This window comes from Amphibalanus amphitrite, unplaced genomic scaffold (genome assembly GCF_019059575.1).
Source record: "Amphibalanus amphitrite isolate SeventyFive unplaced genomic scaffold, NRLGWU_Aamphi_draft 000840F_arrow, whole genome shotgun sequence".
NCBI classification, from domain to species: Eukaryota; Metazoa; Arthropoda; class Thecostraca; order Balanomorpha; family Balanidae; genus Amphibalanus; species Amphibalanus amphitrite.
The window spans coordinates 38,022-54,027 of record NW_024882334.1 but is presented as its reverse complement, the minus strand read 5'-3'; the positions used below and the strand labels follow the sequence as shown (position 1 = coordinate 54,027).

Here is a 16,006-nt window from a genome sequence, read left to right as displayed (position 1 = left end):
CCGCGGTACTAGAACTAGACTACTTGATTTCGCCGATATCCGGACTTCGTGCGGTTTTTACACAGCGGTTCCTCGCCGAGGCGCGGAGAGCGTTGAATACACGTCTTAAATTATTCCGTTCATATTCGTGAGAGTGGGGCCCTTGGTTGCGCTATTCCGTCTTGAGTTTTAGATTATCTCTTCACTTGAGTCTGCTGACCCTGATTCTGATTTAGTTGGATCTTGAATCATTTATTTTCGATATTATTTTTGCCTTGTAATTGTTTTATGTTACTGTTTATGCGTGCTTATCGCACATGTAAGTTTTGGAGATAGTGAGGCAAAAATTACGTAACTTGGTGATAAATCTTCGAAAATTCCACTGGAGGACTGTGCGATACCGTACTGTGCCGTTACATCTGTCTAGCATAGTTTAATTTGTAACAAAACATAACTCCAGTTACTCCGGACCAGTTTTCTCTTTGTTCACCTCGCTCCTTCGACACTATTTTTGGGCTGGGCATTGCAGCTGCAGCTATGACCGTATACATAAAGCTTTTGCGTACTCTTATCATTTGCTCCTCTGTCCCTTGTACGGGCCCCGACGCGAAAGTTCTAGGACACAAGCAATCCAGCCGATCGGGCCACGTCCCTCCGACCCCTCCTCAGCACCGCCCCAGTCCCCACCACACAGTATTGTTCAGTGCGCTCCATGTATTGACTGACAGACCGACATCGGGCGCGGTTAATTGGGCGCGGCGCCGACAGGTGGCAGGGTGGTCGCCACCTCACAGATGCGGCGACAGCGCCCGACACGCGGACGGGACCGTGACGTAACGCGAGTGACGTCATCACAGACTGACGTAACGTGACGTGACATCGGGCCAACGGCTAACGGTTCGGCGGACACCCACTCAATTCTCACTACCGGCAACAGACAGTTATTTCGTCGGCTAGCGGCCGCTGAAGCGAGTTACGCACGCGCACACACTACATTACCAAAATTGTAAACTGTTGGGTCTGTAAAACATCATGGGTTTGCCAATAAATACAGCTCTGGCCTCGCCGCAACGGTGAGGGTATAATAATAATAAATTATCTATAGTCTGCCTCACAAGTCGGCCAGCTAACTTCTCAAAAACCGCTCCCAAAATCAGCCATATTCGGGAGCTCCGGAATGCAGGGGCGCCATCACAACCAGCACGACGGTGGCGCCGCGGGGCGGGAACTCTAGTAAACTCCCTACGGCCGGTCGGGCGGGTGGGGCCACCTCAATCGGGGCCGTTTACAGGTAGTTATATCACTTTAAAGCACATTCTGCCCCCGGGGGGCGACAACGCCGTCTCGTCGGTGGCGCAAAGGTCACCGCGCATGCGCACAACAATCAGCACAACGAGAGCGGCGTATCACAGATTCAACTCTATACCAAAACACGGGCGGCCGAGGGCCCATCTGACTGCCGACGGCCGCGCTACACGAGCGGTACACGTGGTACACGAACACGTGCACACGTGGCGGTCACGGTGCACACGTGCTCACGAGCGACCGTGGCGGGTGGTGGAGACGCGGCGGACGAACGCTTGGGTGCACGGACGACGGTGGCGCTGATTTATCCCCTAGCGGCGACACAGAACACCAACGTTGACTGGGGCGCGTCGTTCTATTTATTTTGACGCGGCCGTACGCGCTGTGAGATTCACACACTAACCCTTCACGCCCCAGCACACAACACTTGAGTCCCGCAGATTGCAGAAGCACCACTACCGTCTCCCAACGCTCTACCTTCCTCCTTCCCTTCCTCTGCACGCCGTCCTCCGCTCTGCACTGCCCTCCCAACTCTGCTCGCCGTAGCTGTCATGTCTTCAAACAACCCGTCATGAACCCAGTAACGCTCAGTCTTCACCCCACATTTTACATCCTACATTCCACATTCCACATTCGACATTCCCCATTCCTCCCATTCCACGGTCCACTCTGTTGAGAGCGGGCGTCCGCACCAGCCTCCCCGCCGGCCCCTCTACCACGAGAGGATTCCCATGCGGCGCCAGGGCGACTGGTGCGGGCTACCGCCCTCGGCCGCCTGCTAGCTCACCACGCCGAGTCTCTGGGCGGGGGGCGCCGAGGCGGGCCCGGAGTCAGCCGAGTCGGGTCGGCCCGGCGCTCCGTTCTCCTCCTCCAGGCGGAGGCGGAGATCCTCCTCCTCGGAGGCCGAGCCGACGCTGACGCGCGGTGTGAGGATCTGGTGGATCTGGACCTGGTTGTTGAGCGACCGGTTGGAGTGTTTCAGCTGCAGAATCTGTCCGGGGAGAGAGGCGGTGGTTAGAGAGTGGAAGAGAGGGAGAGATATGACACACAAACAGGAGAGCTACAAGGTATAAAGCAATGACACTGTGAAGCTAAACTACGTTAGGACAGAAGGAGACTAGAAACAGGCACTGAAGCCAGGTGCTCAGTCACGTGAATGGTAGTGACATCGTGACGATCTGCGACAGCTGCGGCGTATATTAGGTTCTTGAGGTAAGGTCTCAGCAGATGAACAGCTAGCCATTGTAAAACGGGAGCCATTATACGAGGACTTCGCTACACCAGCACTTAAAACTCGGAACCAATAGGCTCCACATCATGTCACACTCGATAAATGTTAGGAGCAATCAATTGCACCGATTGTACTCGGAAATCTGCAGTTGAAATGTCCTTTCAACTGCATGTACAGAGACCATAATGCATACTCCATGACGCGATAGCATGGTAAGGAATAACACAAGATTGAGCATTTGCAGCATCGATCGAAGGTCGAAGATCGATCATCAAAGCGTAACGAAGAGTAATGTTCAGTAATATGCAAGAAGTGGCATTTTCGATGCAAGACTATGCCTGCTCCTACGAAAAATGATGAATAAGTGGTTCCAGCGAACTACTTCAGACATCGATTCAAACTAATGAACAGATCGGGCGGGTACAGGGTTCAGCAGATCGGGTACAGCTAAAAATTTTAAAGCGATGTGTCTAAGCAGACTGACTTGAGTTGACTTGACGGGTTTGTGGAATTGCCTTTGCGACGGCTCCTTAAATGGAAATATAAAAATGCAAAAAATGCGAAATCAAACAGGATGACGAAAGTAACAGCATAGGCGCCGTCGCATGCACCTCTACATACACACGTCCCATGTATAATGTAACAAAATCACACATACAAGACACAACACATATGGCCAAAGCATGCATCCAAGCAGACCACAGAAAGCCCCGCACAAGCCCATTTCCGAGTCACGGCGCCCTCCTCCGTTCCTCTGCCTCCCCTACTCACTCTGTCCTCTATCCGGGCGCCACTCTGTCCAGGAGCAGGCTATAGATGTTTTGGACGGAGGAAAAATAGGCCCGGTAGCGGCCCGCCCCACTCGAACATCGGAGAAGGGAGAGGTGACGGAGAGGTCATGGAGGAGAGAGTGGGCATGCGAGCGAAGGTGAGAGGCAGCTGCCGGTGCGTGGAGAGAGAATGGGAGGGAGAGAGGGGTGCGGTTAGTGATCAGAGTGACAACGGTAGAGTATCGAATCACACACAAAGACAGAGTGAATCGCGTGAGAGTGAGTGGACGGAATGCTAAGATCTAAAGTGAGTTAATGTGAGCATTTAGCCAGTGAGTGAGTGGTTACGACAGACAGTGAGACACACGACAAACCCTTAAGGAGTGAGACCATTGCACCAAAGCGGTGAAAGCCAGTGAGCGACCACAAATCACAAACGCTTCCCCAGTGATCACACGACCCAACCGCTTCCCCAAACCGCGTCAGCACCCAAAATGCCAAAACGCCAATGCAGCCCCGTGAGCGTGAGCGGTTCGGGTGAGAACAGAGTTATAGTTACCAGCCCCTAATGACGAGCGGGCATACTGTACGGCACCGGACTACAGTGTTATTTGATGGAAACGTTAATTTGTAATTGCACTTAGTAGCAATACTATGCATGACCGGCAAGGCCAATGACTTTTAGAAAACGCCATGTATTTCCATCAAAAAGCACCAAAGCCAGTGATTGCCTAGCTTCCCAAAGCACCACACACAAACACAAACCCGTAACTCTACCCTCCCCTTCAGGAGAGAGTGTGGGAGCGTCTCCTCACCTCTGCCTTCAGGTCAGCCACCTTGTCGGAGAGCTCCTTGACTCGGTCACTCTCTCCGACTCCGTTCAGCTCTCCCTCTGCCAGCAGCTCGTGGTTCTGGGGAGAGGGGTAGGGAGGTCGCGTTAAATCAGAGGTCACACTCGAGGGTCGGGTCAGAAGGCGGCGGAGTAGTCTGGTGAGATACGAGAAGTGGCGACGTGATATTGAGATCACAGTCTCTGAAGAATGGTGTAGAGGCTAAAGATCAAGTGTAATAAAGTTTAATAAAGCAACTGTTAACAGTTTGCCTTTACCTGTACCACAACAATATTTCAAAACGATGATAAGGGAACGTTACCATGACTGCATGAAAATAGCAAATAGTCGTTTAGAAAGAGACGTGAAGCAACAATACAAATCATGAGAAAAATTACCGAAAGACATGTATATGGCTCAGTCGCTACGGTATAAAAACCAATTTTACATTATACACGACAGAGACACAACATGTGGGCGATACTAAAGACACCACGGTGGACCAACGGTAAACCACGTACAAAGCCCTGTAATATCGCAGCCATAGCCCAAGCCACACTGAGACGCCAGCCACGCGATAACGCAATGCGCTAGCCAAGCGACCAACATAGCTATCCAAAAGACAGCCTTGATCTCTAGCCATATATCTATGCATACTTTTTGGGAAAGGTATGGCTGAGGTCCATGTTCTAGCCAAGGCATGACTAGCCAGATGACTGAACCAGCCTCTAGCATCAAAAAGTCACACCACTAGCCAGCCAATCAGCTCATAAGCTGCGCCTCCCCACTCGCCTCCGCCATTCGTGTATGACGGACTAAGGCGAGAGCATGGCTGGTGGGCGTGGCCTTTAGTGGGCGTCGCTAGACAGGGAAACATGGCTGCGGTGGGCGTGGCTAGGGCGTGGTTTACCGTGAGGCCGCCCTGGATGACCAGCCAGGCGGCCCGATGCGCTACCTTGAGCTCCAGGTTGCACAGCTTGTGCGTCAGCTCGGCCATACACTGGGTGTGTTCGGCGTCTCGAATACGTGCCAGCATCAACTCCTCCTTCATCTGAGGGAGGGGAAGGTGTTAGTGAAGGGCGCAGAGGGAGGGGCATTCCACAGTTGTAGCGGGTTCAGGGACGCTGGTGATATCCTCTAAGGCAGTCCTCGAGGCCTAGTATATGGGCTTAACGTTCACAACTCATAAAAGCGTGGCCGTCTTATTGGCCAGAGCAAATTGCACGTGTGTTCTTTGCACCGCAATCCGAGATACATGTAGGTAGTGTCAGGCATCGATAAACGAACATATGTAGATGAAACAGGCACCAGTTTCCCACTGGGGTAGACACGGTAAAAGGCGACAATGATCGGTTTACCAGATCGAAACTGCCAAAGCCAGGCGGATAGGTTTCTAGCCACATACTGCTCCAAACCAAACATGGACGGCTGGCTAAACCCTACGGAGAGAGGCACGGACACGGCATCGTCAGTGTAAAATAAATCGTGAAACGTCACTCGCACTGGCTTTAAATACATAAAAGCTATGGCCAATGATATCCGTTTTGTATATGTGCCACGGCTATGTCCATTCTAAATTCTAATAGCTAAGACAGTTACGATTTATTCCGCTACAAAAAAGGAAAATTTTAAGCGGCCAATTACCTTGGTCTGTAGATCGGAGAATTTCCTCTGCGAGTCCTTGATCTCCTCTGCCTGTCGTTTGTTCTCGGACTCGAACATCTCCAGCCGCTCCACGGTCTTCTTGTGTTCCTCGCTCTGTCGTCGCAGCTGATTGGTCGTCACCTGGACCTGTGATCAATCATAGTGTTCAATACAAAGCGTCACACTGTGACACGGCAGTTGGTTGGTCGTCACCCAATGTTGCATTCGATCAGCATTTTCTAAGTGAAAAGTAGACATCCAAGCAATTAGCATAATGAAAAACTACGTGCCAATGATCCAAAACCTAAAAACCCCAAACATAAAGGCCTATAAGTGCCTGCCAATCATTCTAGCCTAGCTTCCTTTTTTAACTCCTTCCACCCCTTCCCTTCCTCATCACCAACCTGCGTTTCCATCTCCATCATCTTGTTCGTCATCTGCTTCATCTCCGCCACTGCCTCGATCTCCTTCAGTCGCGACGACATCAGCTCGTCCTGCAGTTTGCTGGTGTCCTCGCCACTCGCAGTCCAGAAGAGCAGCTTGCGCGCGGCCGTGGGGGTACGCAGGGTGGGCGTGTCCGAGCCGCCCGCCCCGGCCGCCTCCACGGATTGTTTGAGTTTCTCCTTCTCCTGAGGAAGAGGCGGGGGGAGAGGGTGTGAGATGTGTAGCACTTAGGGTGGCTACTGGCTGCTGGGTATCTCAGGTTTTACGCTAGCACACATAAAATTACAATTAACTGAGTCCGTATACGTAGAAGTTGTGCCTTCGCTACAACTGTACAGACTGAACGGAAAACCAAGCTGCTGGTCTTGCAAGACCAGCCGTCTCATACCATCATTCTGCCCTGAAGTTGAGCTTCTCCGGTCCGGCAACAGATTTAGCCAGATTCGTCACAGTACGCTAGTCAGGATAGCGCAAAACTAGTCCCCCCTAACATGAGCAGGAGAGCGGACCCCGAGTCGACCTCCTCATTCCTCACCTCCAGATGTCGTTTCCACATGACGTTCAGGTCTGCCACGGTCTGTTGGAGCTCCTTCAGCGAGAGAACGGCCTCGGCCTCGCGCACTTTGGCGGCCGCCAGCTCCTCCTGGAGGGCGGCCACCGGGTCCTCGGGCGGCTGGTCCTTCAGCGCCTTCAGCTCCTGGAGGAAGCAGGGAGGCATGGTCAGACGTGATGATCCAAGGATTCTGGTAAATCAATCGGTGCCACCCCTAGAAGCAGGAAGAGCGATGTCACAGAGGCAAAAAGAGTGTTTCACATCGGCGACATGAAGCATGTTTTATGTCTCTGTTAGTTGAATGTGGTTTTCTCTTGAATAGCCCCCCCCCCCCTCGTTTTCCTATTTTCCTAGGCACAAGCACAAGGAACGCTCGTTTCACTAGTTCTGGTCCCTCTCTCCCTCTGTCTAACCTTCTCTTGCTGGTCACATCTGGCGCTCAGTTCGCGAATAGTGGCCTCATTCTCGGCGTGTTCCAGTCGCACTTTGACCAGCTCATCCTGAAGACAGCGCATCAGCTCCTCCTTCTGTTGGAGTAGCTCCGTCTTCAGCGAGAGCTCCTGTAGCGAGTCCTCGTTGGAGCTCTGATGGAGGGAGGGGAGAGTGATTAGAGGTGCACGGAAGGGGGAGTTGGAGCTATATTTGCGGAGAGAGTATGGCTGGTTGATTACGTGTCAGTGGGACAGGTGACTTGGGTTCAGTACAGACTGCATGTTTTGCTCAGTTAAAATCGTACATTGCACTAGAATCACATAGCAGACAGCAAAAGAATCAGCACAAGCATGGACCTCAATACGGATACAGAGGTCTATGGTGCAAGATAAAAAGCTAAGGCGAAAAACATTCTTCATGAAATGTGGTTCACAATATTCACGTGCAAGCAACTGTAAAACATATTGTAATTTGTCTCATCCAATCAATGAATTTACAAAAGCCTTCGCCTTGGGACTATTAAACCACCCTCGTCCGCACGGATTCCCATCAATCCTTCACCTTCCCCTTTCACGTACCGACTCGTTCATCTGTTCCGACAGTTTATGGATGCGCGCCCGGGCCTCCTCCAGCTGCTGAGCCGTCTCGCCACTGTGCTGCCTGACCGCCTCGAGCTCCCTCCGGATGACATAGCTGTGCTCAGCCTCCTCGGCCCGACAGACCTGGCCCTGGATCAGCCGGTCGGCCAGAGCCACAGACTCGGCCTCCAGATACTCGACTTGTTGTCGGAGCAGGCGGTTCTCCGTGCGGAGACGCTGTGGGGAGACGGAGAGATGAGGTCAGATGGAGCCGGGTGAGACCACTACAAGGGGTGATACGGGTGATAAGGTGAGGCGACGAATGTGTGAGACGGGTGCTTGGAGTGAGATAGTGAGATGATGGGTTGAGATAGGTGATAAGGTAGATGAGGCGTTGATGGATGAGAGTGAGTGAGATAGTTAGTCGGGGGTGAGACGTGGTGAGACGATGGGAAAGGAATGGTATATGCGGTGAGGCGATGCATGGTGGAATTAGGGCTATGGCGTTGAACGCTGGTATAGTGACACCCTTTGTGAAGTCAGCTGATTTAACTTAGCGAGCCACATGACAACCTCACACGGTAACCACTCAGGCCGTCAAATTGGATCCCGCAGAGACACTACCTCGCAGTAATAACGTCACATTATTGTCGGTTATTCTCTAGTGGCGGGGATAAGGGCTGGTTCAGAGATAACAAACGAGCCTCGAGACCGGTCGTCCCCGACCAATCAGCGTGCGGCAGACAGAAAAAGGTCAGCGGAAAGGTCACCGCTTAGAAGGCGGCCACCAATCATTGAGCGCCATTCAGAAAGCCGGAAACTAATCATAAAACGTCGCGCCAGAGAAAGGATGGTCGGGGAGATGACTTGGAGATACAAAATAGAGCGGGATGAATGCGGCTTTGAGAGAATCGTCTGATACATATGACTCATCAGATACTCATGACACATACCATAAAATTGCAATGTATAAATGCAGTTCTTCCGATCATCATTCATCTATCAGCTTACCCTCAGCTCCACTTGTTCTTCGTGCTCTTTGGTTTTCATCACAGTGTACTCCTTTTCGAGTTTCTTCATCCGCTTGGCGTTGTATTTGACGTTTTGCGCCAGGGTGAAGTGGGTCTCGGGGTCGGACTCGAACCTTGCCGGCATCTCCTTTTGGAAATACTGCCGACACAGAAAGAAAACATGTCAGTATGAGCGACAAGGACACTGGATAGGGAGAGCAGGGTGCATAGAATATACGCAAGTATCCATGGCAGTGAGGTAATCAGATATAGTAAAAAATCTGCAGCATGATTTACAAGTGCTGGAATGAATCAGTACTCAGCACCATGAAACACATTTCGAACACATACTGGTGTCACTTGAACATCATGGCAACTTCAAAATCACAACTTCATCACAGGTCATCACAACTTCAAAATCTTTGCAGAACATCAAATCATGACAACCAGCTTTCCCCGTCGATCTTGAGTCTCCGATACAACGTCTAACCGCGCACACGAGTTATGAACGTCAGTGGTCTGATTAAATGTTAAATTTAGACTAAACTGCAGAGGAATGGGTTATTGAACTCAACTCAACGACAGCCAGAGCCCACCACAATCACAAAAAATTGCTATACAAGGGGCTCAACCCGCTTGCTGTCCTGAATAACGCTAGCAGTAACTATTTTAGGTCTGATAGGAATGAGCTAGTGTTTGATCTTTGAATAGATCGTCAAGGCAATAGAGGTCAATATAATACGAGCCGCTATCGTTAATAACATTCCAGTTCTGAGTTCAATCACTTGTCTACCATCTAAACACTATAAGTGCAATGCTAAAAACGCTTATTGGAACGATTGAACCGAGGGTGAGTCGCTAGTTGTAACGATAATATCAAACACTGCAAATGAGGCGAGGTGAAAACTTTGCCAACGAACATTGCTTTTACACGACTCAAATTGTATACCCATCTAGGTTACAAAAACACAAACACTACATCCGACACGTTTTCTGAGCATTCCAGCGACATTCCCTCGAAACCCCTAGACAATTTCGGAAACCAAACACTGGCTTTCGACATAGTCACGAGCACAATTCCCTAGACAGTTTAAATTCGGGTCGGCAGCCGCTGGTGCAGCGTTGTGGAAACCATCTCGTGTGGAACGCTGTTTCATTCGCGGCCGCTGTGTGAGCGAAAATAAACACCACAAACGCAGGAAACCCGAGGATACAGGGAAGCCGCCCAGTCGGACGACTGCAAACGAGATTGGATGGAGAGAGAGAGAGAGAGAGAGAGAGAGAGAGAGAGAGAGAGAGAGAGAGAGAGAGAGAGAGAGAGAGAGAGAGAGAGAGAGAGAGAGAGAGAGGGGGAGAGAGGGGGAGGGCGGGGGGAAGGGAGGGAAGGAGAGAGGGGGAATGGAGGGAGGGAGAGAGAAGGGGAGATGACGACCAGGAAAAGGAGAGGATATAAAACGAGGAGGAAAATATAAGGCAGCTAGGCATCGGCAGTGGGAGACCTTACTGGCTTTATATGTTTGTGATGTTTTTAAACATTAATTTACCATCTGGCTGCATCATGATATACTCCTCGACAAGCTACTGGGACATTGGATTCCCATTCAAGGTCAAAGCCACAATCGCCCTAATCCAGATCTCTCGCTACTGAGCTTGGGGCTCTAATGGCCGTCCGTTCTCTCTGCATTCATTTCACACTAGTCTCAGAGTTTGTCTTGGCCCGATCGACCACGGCCCACACACACAGTTAGCCTCATTCACACCACAGTGTGTAAACACGCATACAGTCCTCGACAACCGGACACGGACACGCGAACAAACGGACAGCTGGCAGTAAACGGTCGTTGCCCCAGCACTGCCCAGCAGGGGCGAAACGGAAGTGGCGTTTACGTACAGATTAGTGTGAGGAAACTTACCAGAAAAGACAGCTGAGCTGCCACAAATTTGGGGGTATAGAAATTACGTTATATGGTGAGAACTGAGAATGGAGTTTCACGTCCAATTACCCAAAAATTTCGTATCTCTCTCAATCTCCCAAGGCTTTCCCTCGCTGTCCTTGGTTGATGGACCAGTGATATCCCGTTCCCGTCCTCCCGTTTCCCGTTCATATTGTGAGCATGCCATTCATGTTCAGATTGAGGATGGTCATTGTCCGTCTCACCTTCTCCATCTCCCACCCAGCAACATTTCTAAAATTAGAGTTCCCTCAGCATCCTGAGGCTGTCCCTCTTACCATCTCTCACGCTTCTCCCTATTTCTCACCTTGAGCATCCCCTCCATATCCTGACTGAGAATGTCCGTCTTCCCGACGGTCAGCACAGCCACAGCCAGCCGGAATATCACCTCCATGCCATCCGACAGAAACCAGTCCATGACTCGACTGGCCAGCGGCAGGGGCAGAGCCGTGGTGAATAGAGTCAGGAACCAGGAGCTGGCGTACATGGATGTGTGGAACGACTGCGAGGCAAAGTGGCCGTGAAGCTCCGGCAGCTGCTCCTGTGGACGAAGAGAGAGGGGAGGTGAGAGAGGGAGAGAGAGGGGGAGAGGGAGAGAGGGAGGGAGAGAGAGAGAGAGAGAGAGAGAGAGAGGGGGGGGGGGGTCTTGAGCGAAGGAGTATAAATCACAGCAATAAAATGGACAGTGGTAGAGTGGGCAGCGAAAGTCGGGCTTAGCGGAGCAAGGCTGTCGGCGCTTCAAAGATAGCATCAAACAAACACAATAACACAAACAGTCCTAAAGAGCTTTCCATTCTGACATCAGCCCAGGTATGTTTACGAATCCAGTTGCAGTCGCTGCGTAGTAAAATTCTTGCTGAGGGTATTCACAACCGGTTCAAAATTCGGGGGCCTGACGGCAAAGCGAGCGACAGACTTAGCCTTGACGTGAGGATCACTTTCAAATGTCGCGTTTCTGGTCCGTGCATTTTTCATTCCAGCACATAGTACCTTTTCACCAGCATACGAAGCACTGCCGCCATGATTATTTTTAGTTCAGTTAATACAGTGCGAATAGCACTGTTTCAAGCAGGACGATATAACAGCCGGTCTTATGAAACAGTGCATTCACCCCTATGCCGTAGCATGCCAATAAAAAAGGAAGACGATACATATTTAACCCTGAAACGGACCGTCCGTAGCATGACAATGCCGGTGTGAGTGCATCGTGACAAGGAAAACGTGCTTTAGTCGGTCCTTTGGCCTTGGTATCCTGAGCGTGGCATCGCTGTATCGTGGCACATCGGTCTGTACCGTTCTCTTTGGTCGGCCCATCACTCATGCCACTGGCCCCAGCAGCACGTCAAGTGGAAGTGCGTACCTATACCTTTGCTTATGTAATTGTCATTAGTACCAGGGTTCAAACTCCAAACGTGCAGCTTTTTTGGAATCACTAAGGAAAACTCATTGTCAAGTACGTGTTTCAAACGCTCTCGAATTTAATTGAATGATTCAACACCCACAAAACTTTGATAAACTTTGGTCCAATCCATCCGCTTTTAATTCATTTAACAATACAATAGCACTCACAATCAAACGAAAAAGACACTAACCATTCACAAACTTAGAACAGACAATGGACTTCATCAAACAAGCAGGCCGCTTACTTACCTGAACGAGGACCTCCAGCTGGTAGATGCAGACTCCGAGCTCCGACATGGAGGGTTTGAACATCTCGCGCATCCGGTAGTCCTCCATCAGCTTCACGAGGACGGCAAACGACTCCTCCTCGGGCATCTGTGAGGAACGGAGGAGGATATACGGGGTTACGAGCTGGGCTATGAACAGAGAGTGAGGACACATACTAGTTAATAACATATCATGGACATATCCGGAAGCTAAATGAAGCGGCGAACACGACTTAAGAATCGGGCAAACACACAACAAAATGGAATAATCATTTCACCGAGAGGCTTCTCGCCATCGATTCATCCTTTTAATACTGATGTTTGTGCAGCCATCAATCAAATAAAGCTGACAAATTCGATACAAGGACACACCATGGAGAGCATACTCCTCTACCCTAATCCATCACCACCGCCGCAGGATGTCCGCCGAGCCGCTGTCTCCGGCGTCTCCGGTCTCCTCTGGAGATCTTTCCGTCGGAACCTTCCCTTCCTTCCGTCACTGCTTCTCTCCTTTCCCTCCCATGTCTCCCCTTCCCATCCGTCCCGACTGAGTCCGACCAGCTCACCCCTATAAAAAAGGGAGTCACCCATTCACAGAAAACATGCATTTACGGCCCATATCACCCAAAACTTATCTGTCTCTCTCGCCACCCAACCCTCACTCAGACTCCCCATCCCCTGCCGTTCCGATACCAATCTCTCCTCTCCAGGGAGTTAGCGTTCGACTTCCGCAAGTGTTGACCAAGTCTGTTTATTTGGGCGACCAATGGTGACGAATGAAACTGCCGCACGCGATGACACTTCTGAGATTAGGTTTGGCGACATTCGAGGAGTGCCTTGGATTGGGGAAGATAACGTCCGACGGTGAAGATGGAGGGAGAGGGAGAGGGAGGGGAGAGGAGAGGAGATAGCTTTACTAAAAATAGAATAAGAAGTGTGGCAAATAAAGGAAAGGAGAAAGGGAAATAGAGGCCAAAAAATCCTTTGCGAACATGACTAATGTTTACTAAACAGTAAACATCTCTACGAGGTACGTGGAAACGTTCCTACTCTGCCTTTTTTTCAACTTATCTTACGCCCTTTGCCACACAGTTTGCGCTTTAGGTTTGCCTTGTCAGTTATTTTCCTTCTGCTAACTAAGCAATGACAGGCATACCGTTGCCAGTACAGACAGCCTCAATAAACTGATGCATGAAGCCACCCTTGCACAAAGCGTGAACGAAATTTGTAAGAATCACTGCTGTAAAACCACGAGAGTGAATATTTCTGCAGGCGTCGGATGCACTGCTGCAAGCCTGCTTGTTTATAAAGAAGATAGACTGTCGCAAATAAGATCTGCCGCAAGAGCAGGCGAGAACAAACCGCCTCGCAACTCTAGGTACTCATTTCATCTGCCTGCGGAAGTGATCTCGGCCGCGGCAACTGAGAACTATAACAACGGTACTTTGGAGCGGCAGCTTTGATTGATTCAGCGGTAAGACCCGAGCGATTTGATACCCTTCAGTTCACGGCGACTTGAAGCCGATCTCATACCATTGAGATTGACCAGGACTCGATCTTCACACAGCACTGGCAGCTGATTTCAGTGCCTTCAACCATGGACAGTCCGACCTGTAATTTCGGACCGTGAACTTTCGTCTAACGGCAGCTGCAATTGGTATGGTCTTTCAAATTGCTTTTGAGCTGCAACTGCAGAAGATTTCATCCGAAATCAACATTATCACTGCTACATGAAGAAACAACTTGGCTGGCTAAAGGTATTATAGCTACCTATGTAAGTCACAGGGATTGATCCATACTCCGTTCCCTTCACTGACCTGCATGAGCAGTAGTCCGACGATGAAGGCGGTGCCCTGGCAATACCCGACCTCTCGGTCGTGCAGAGAGTACGCCTTCATGACGTTGAAGAGGCTCTCCTGACCCATGCCGTTCTTCTCCTTGAAGAAGTCGTGCTCTGGGTAGGTCCGAGCGATGTCCCGCCGGATAGACTGAGGGCAGAGGTTATCGGAGGTCAGCAGGGGTCACTGGAGGTCAACAGGGGTCAACAAAAGTCAGTGGAGGTCATCGGAGGTCAGTGGAGGTCAGTAAAGGTAAACAGAAGTCAAGAAGACCAGCGAATGTCAGCAGAGGTCACTTGAGGTGGACAGTCAATAAATATTGGTGGAGAGTGACTGAAGATTTTTTTTTTATAAATTTAGCTCGAATGTTTGAATGGACGGATTGACAGAGCCGGAGTCCACGCTAAGCAGAGCTTGTTGCGTAGACCCCGACCCCTACCGTCCGATCGCGCAATTCCGGGTAACGGGAGAATTTAGATGCCAAAGTTTAACGTGCCCTTCAAAGCCGGACACGGCCTGTCCCACTCAACTGACTTTCAACTGGCTGCGGCTGCTCCCACCAACCGCAGACCATCCCCGTCAGGAGTCTCATATATCGAGCGCCGGAGCGTCTCGAACCCGGGCTCTCACTACCGGGAGTCCGATGCTCTACCAACTGAGCTACGGGACAGGCATAGAGAGATGCAAGAGATGCAAGATGCAATAGAGCTCGAAACGACGGGCAAAAGACATCAAAGAGAACTCAGCATATATCAGGTTCAGCATTAAACAAGTGTCATGAACCAGAACAATCAGTATACACACAGCACAGACTACAAATGCAGACAATTGTAAAATATCACAGCTCCTGAAATGGTTACAAAAATAGTTCTTCACAACTTTCGTCCGCAGTCCCAGATGAAAGTAATTAAGAAATAGATGGACTGCACACAGCGCACATTAGTTCTCAAAGAGTCAGCAGCAGGTCAGGCAAAGGTCGCACTGTCAAAGTGTATTAATTATTTCGTGTGAACGAGTCATGTTCCTGTCGTGTTCGGGTTCAATGCGGCACAAAAGTCGAACTTGTCGCCTGAGGCTATTAGCTGGGGAAATGTCAGGTCACAGAGATCAGCAAAGGTCACAGGCTCACGTGCGCACCGTGAAACAAATGAATGAGCTTAGTTAGAACGTCTTCTCATTTTTTTTCGTCGCATTTTGACAGAAAAATGGGTTGTTTTGGCAGCTATTCGGAAATGTATGCATTAAAGTATGACGCAGGATTGTCCATATTACGAGATTCAAAGGCTACTTTGCATGCAGAACAGAAAAACAACGCTGAAAAGGAGTGCATTAGAGTAAAACGCTCAACGTTTCTTTAAATTACAATATGTGGTGAAGAAGCAAAATAAAGAACACTGTAGACAAAAAAAAAACGTTGTAGAAAAAAAGAGAAATGCTAGATACCATTCATATCGCATTTGTAAGATTATCAAGCCTTTTGATACCGCTCTTTTTTGTTAACGCTGGCGAAAGCCTCCTTGGGAAGCTTCTCCAGCCGTTTATTCAGACGATGAGCCCGGTTACACCATAATACCATCGCCCAGTTTCGATTCTCATCTATACGGCGTCACTCTCCAATGGACTTCATTTTCGTCCGGGTCGACGGGACCACGCACCGTCTACATAAAGCGTTATTTTCAATGCATACCAATGGCAGAAGAGCAGAGGGAGCGGGCGGTCTTTTATCTATTCGTTCTCGATCCACTGGGCACGATTTGACTAACCGAATTGTTC

General features: G+C 50.1%; 1 protein-coding gene across 2 annotated transcripts in view; it reads right to left on the bottom strand.

Moving 5' to 3' along the window:
- Nucleotides 1-675: 675 nt before the first annotated feature.
- LOC122366935 (ecotropic viral integration site 5 ortholog-like) overlaps nucleotides 676-16,006 on the bottom strand; it is a 45,318-nt gene continuing 29,987 nt past the window's right edge. The window contains exons 4-16 of one of the 2 annotated variants that reach the window (XM_043339607.1): nucleotides 14,213-14,383; nucleotides 12,379-12,504; nucleotides 11,036-11,269; nucleotides 8,778-8,936; nucleotides 7,767-8,003; nucleotides 7,170-7,340; nucleotides 6,739-6,900; nucleotides 6,164-6,388; nucleotides 5,760-5,906; nucleotides 5,071-5,166; nucleotides 4,101-4,196; nucleotides 3,287-3,454; nucleotides 676-2,275 (exon numbers count right to left, since the gene is read on the bottom strand). In XM_043339607.1, the coding sequence (XP_043195542.1) occupies nucleotides 3,326-3,454; nucleotides 4,101-4,196; nucleotides 5,071-5,166; nucleotides 5,760-5,906; nucleotides 6,164-6,388; nucleotides 6,739-6,900; nucleotides 7,170-7,340; nucleotides 7,767-8,003; nucleotides 8,778-8,936; nucleotides 11,036-11,269; nucleotides 12,379-12,504; nucleotides 14,213-14,383 (1,953 nt within the window). In that variant the 3' untranslated portion in view covers nucleotides 676-2,275; nucleotides 3,287-3,325. The remainder of the gene's footprint in view (nucleotides 2,276-3,286; nucleotides 3,455-4,100; nucleotides 4,197-5,070; nucleotides 5,167-5,759; nucleotides 5,907-6,163; nucleotides 6,389-6,738; nucleotides 6,901-7,169; nucleotides 7,341-7,766; nucleotides 8,004-8,777; nucleotides 8,937-11,035; nucleotides 11,270-12,378; nucleotides 12,505-14,212; nucleotides 14,384-16,006) is intronic. The other variant, XM_043339606.1, reaches the window with a different exon arrangement.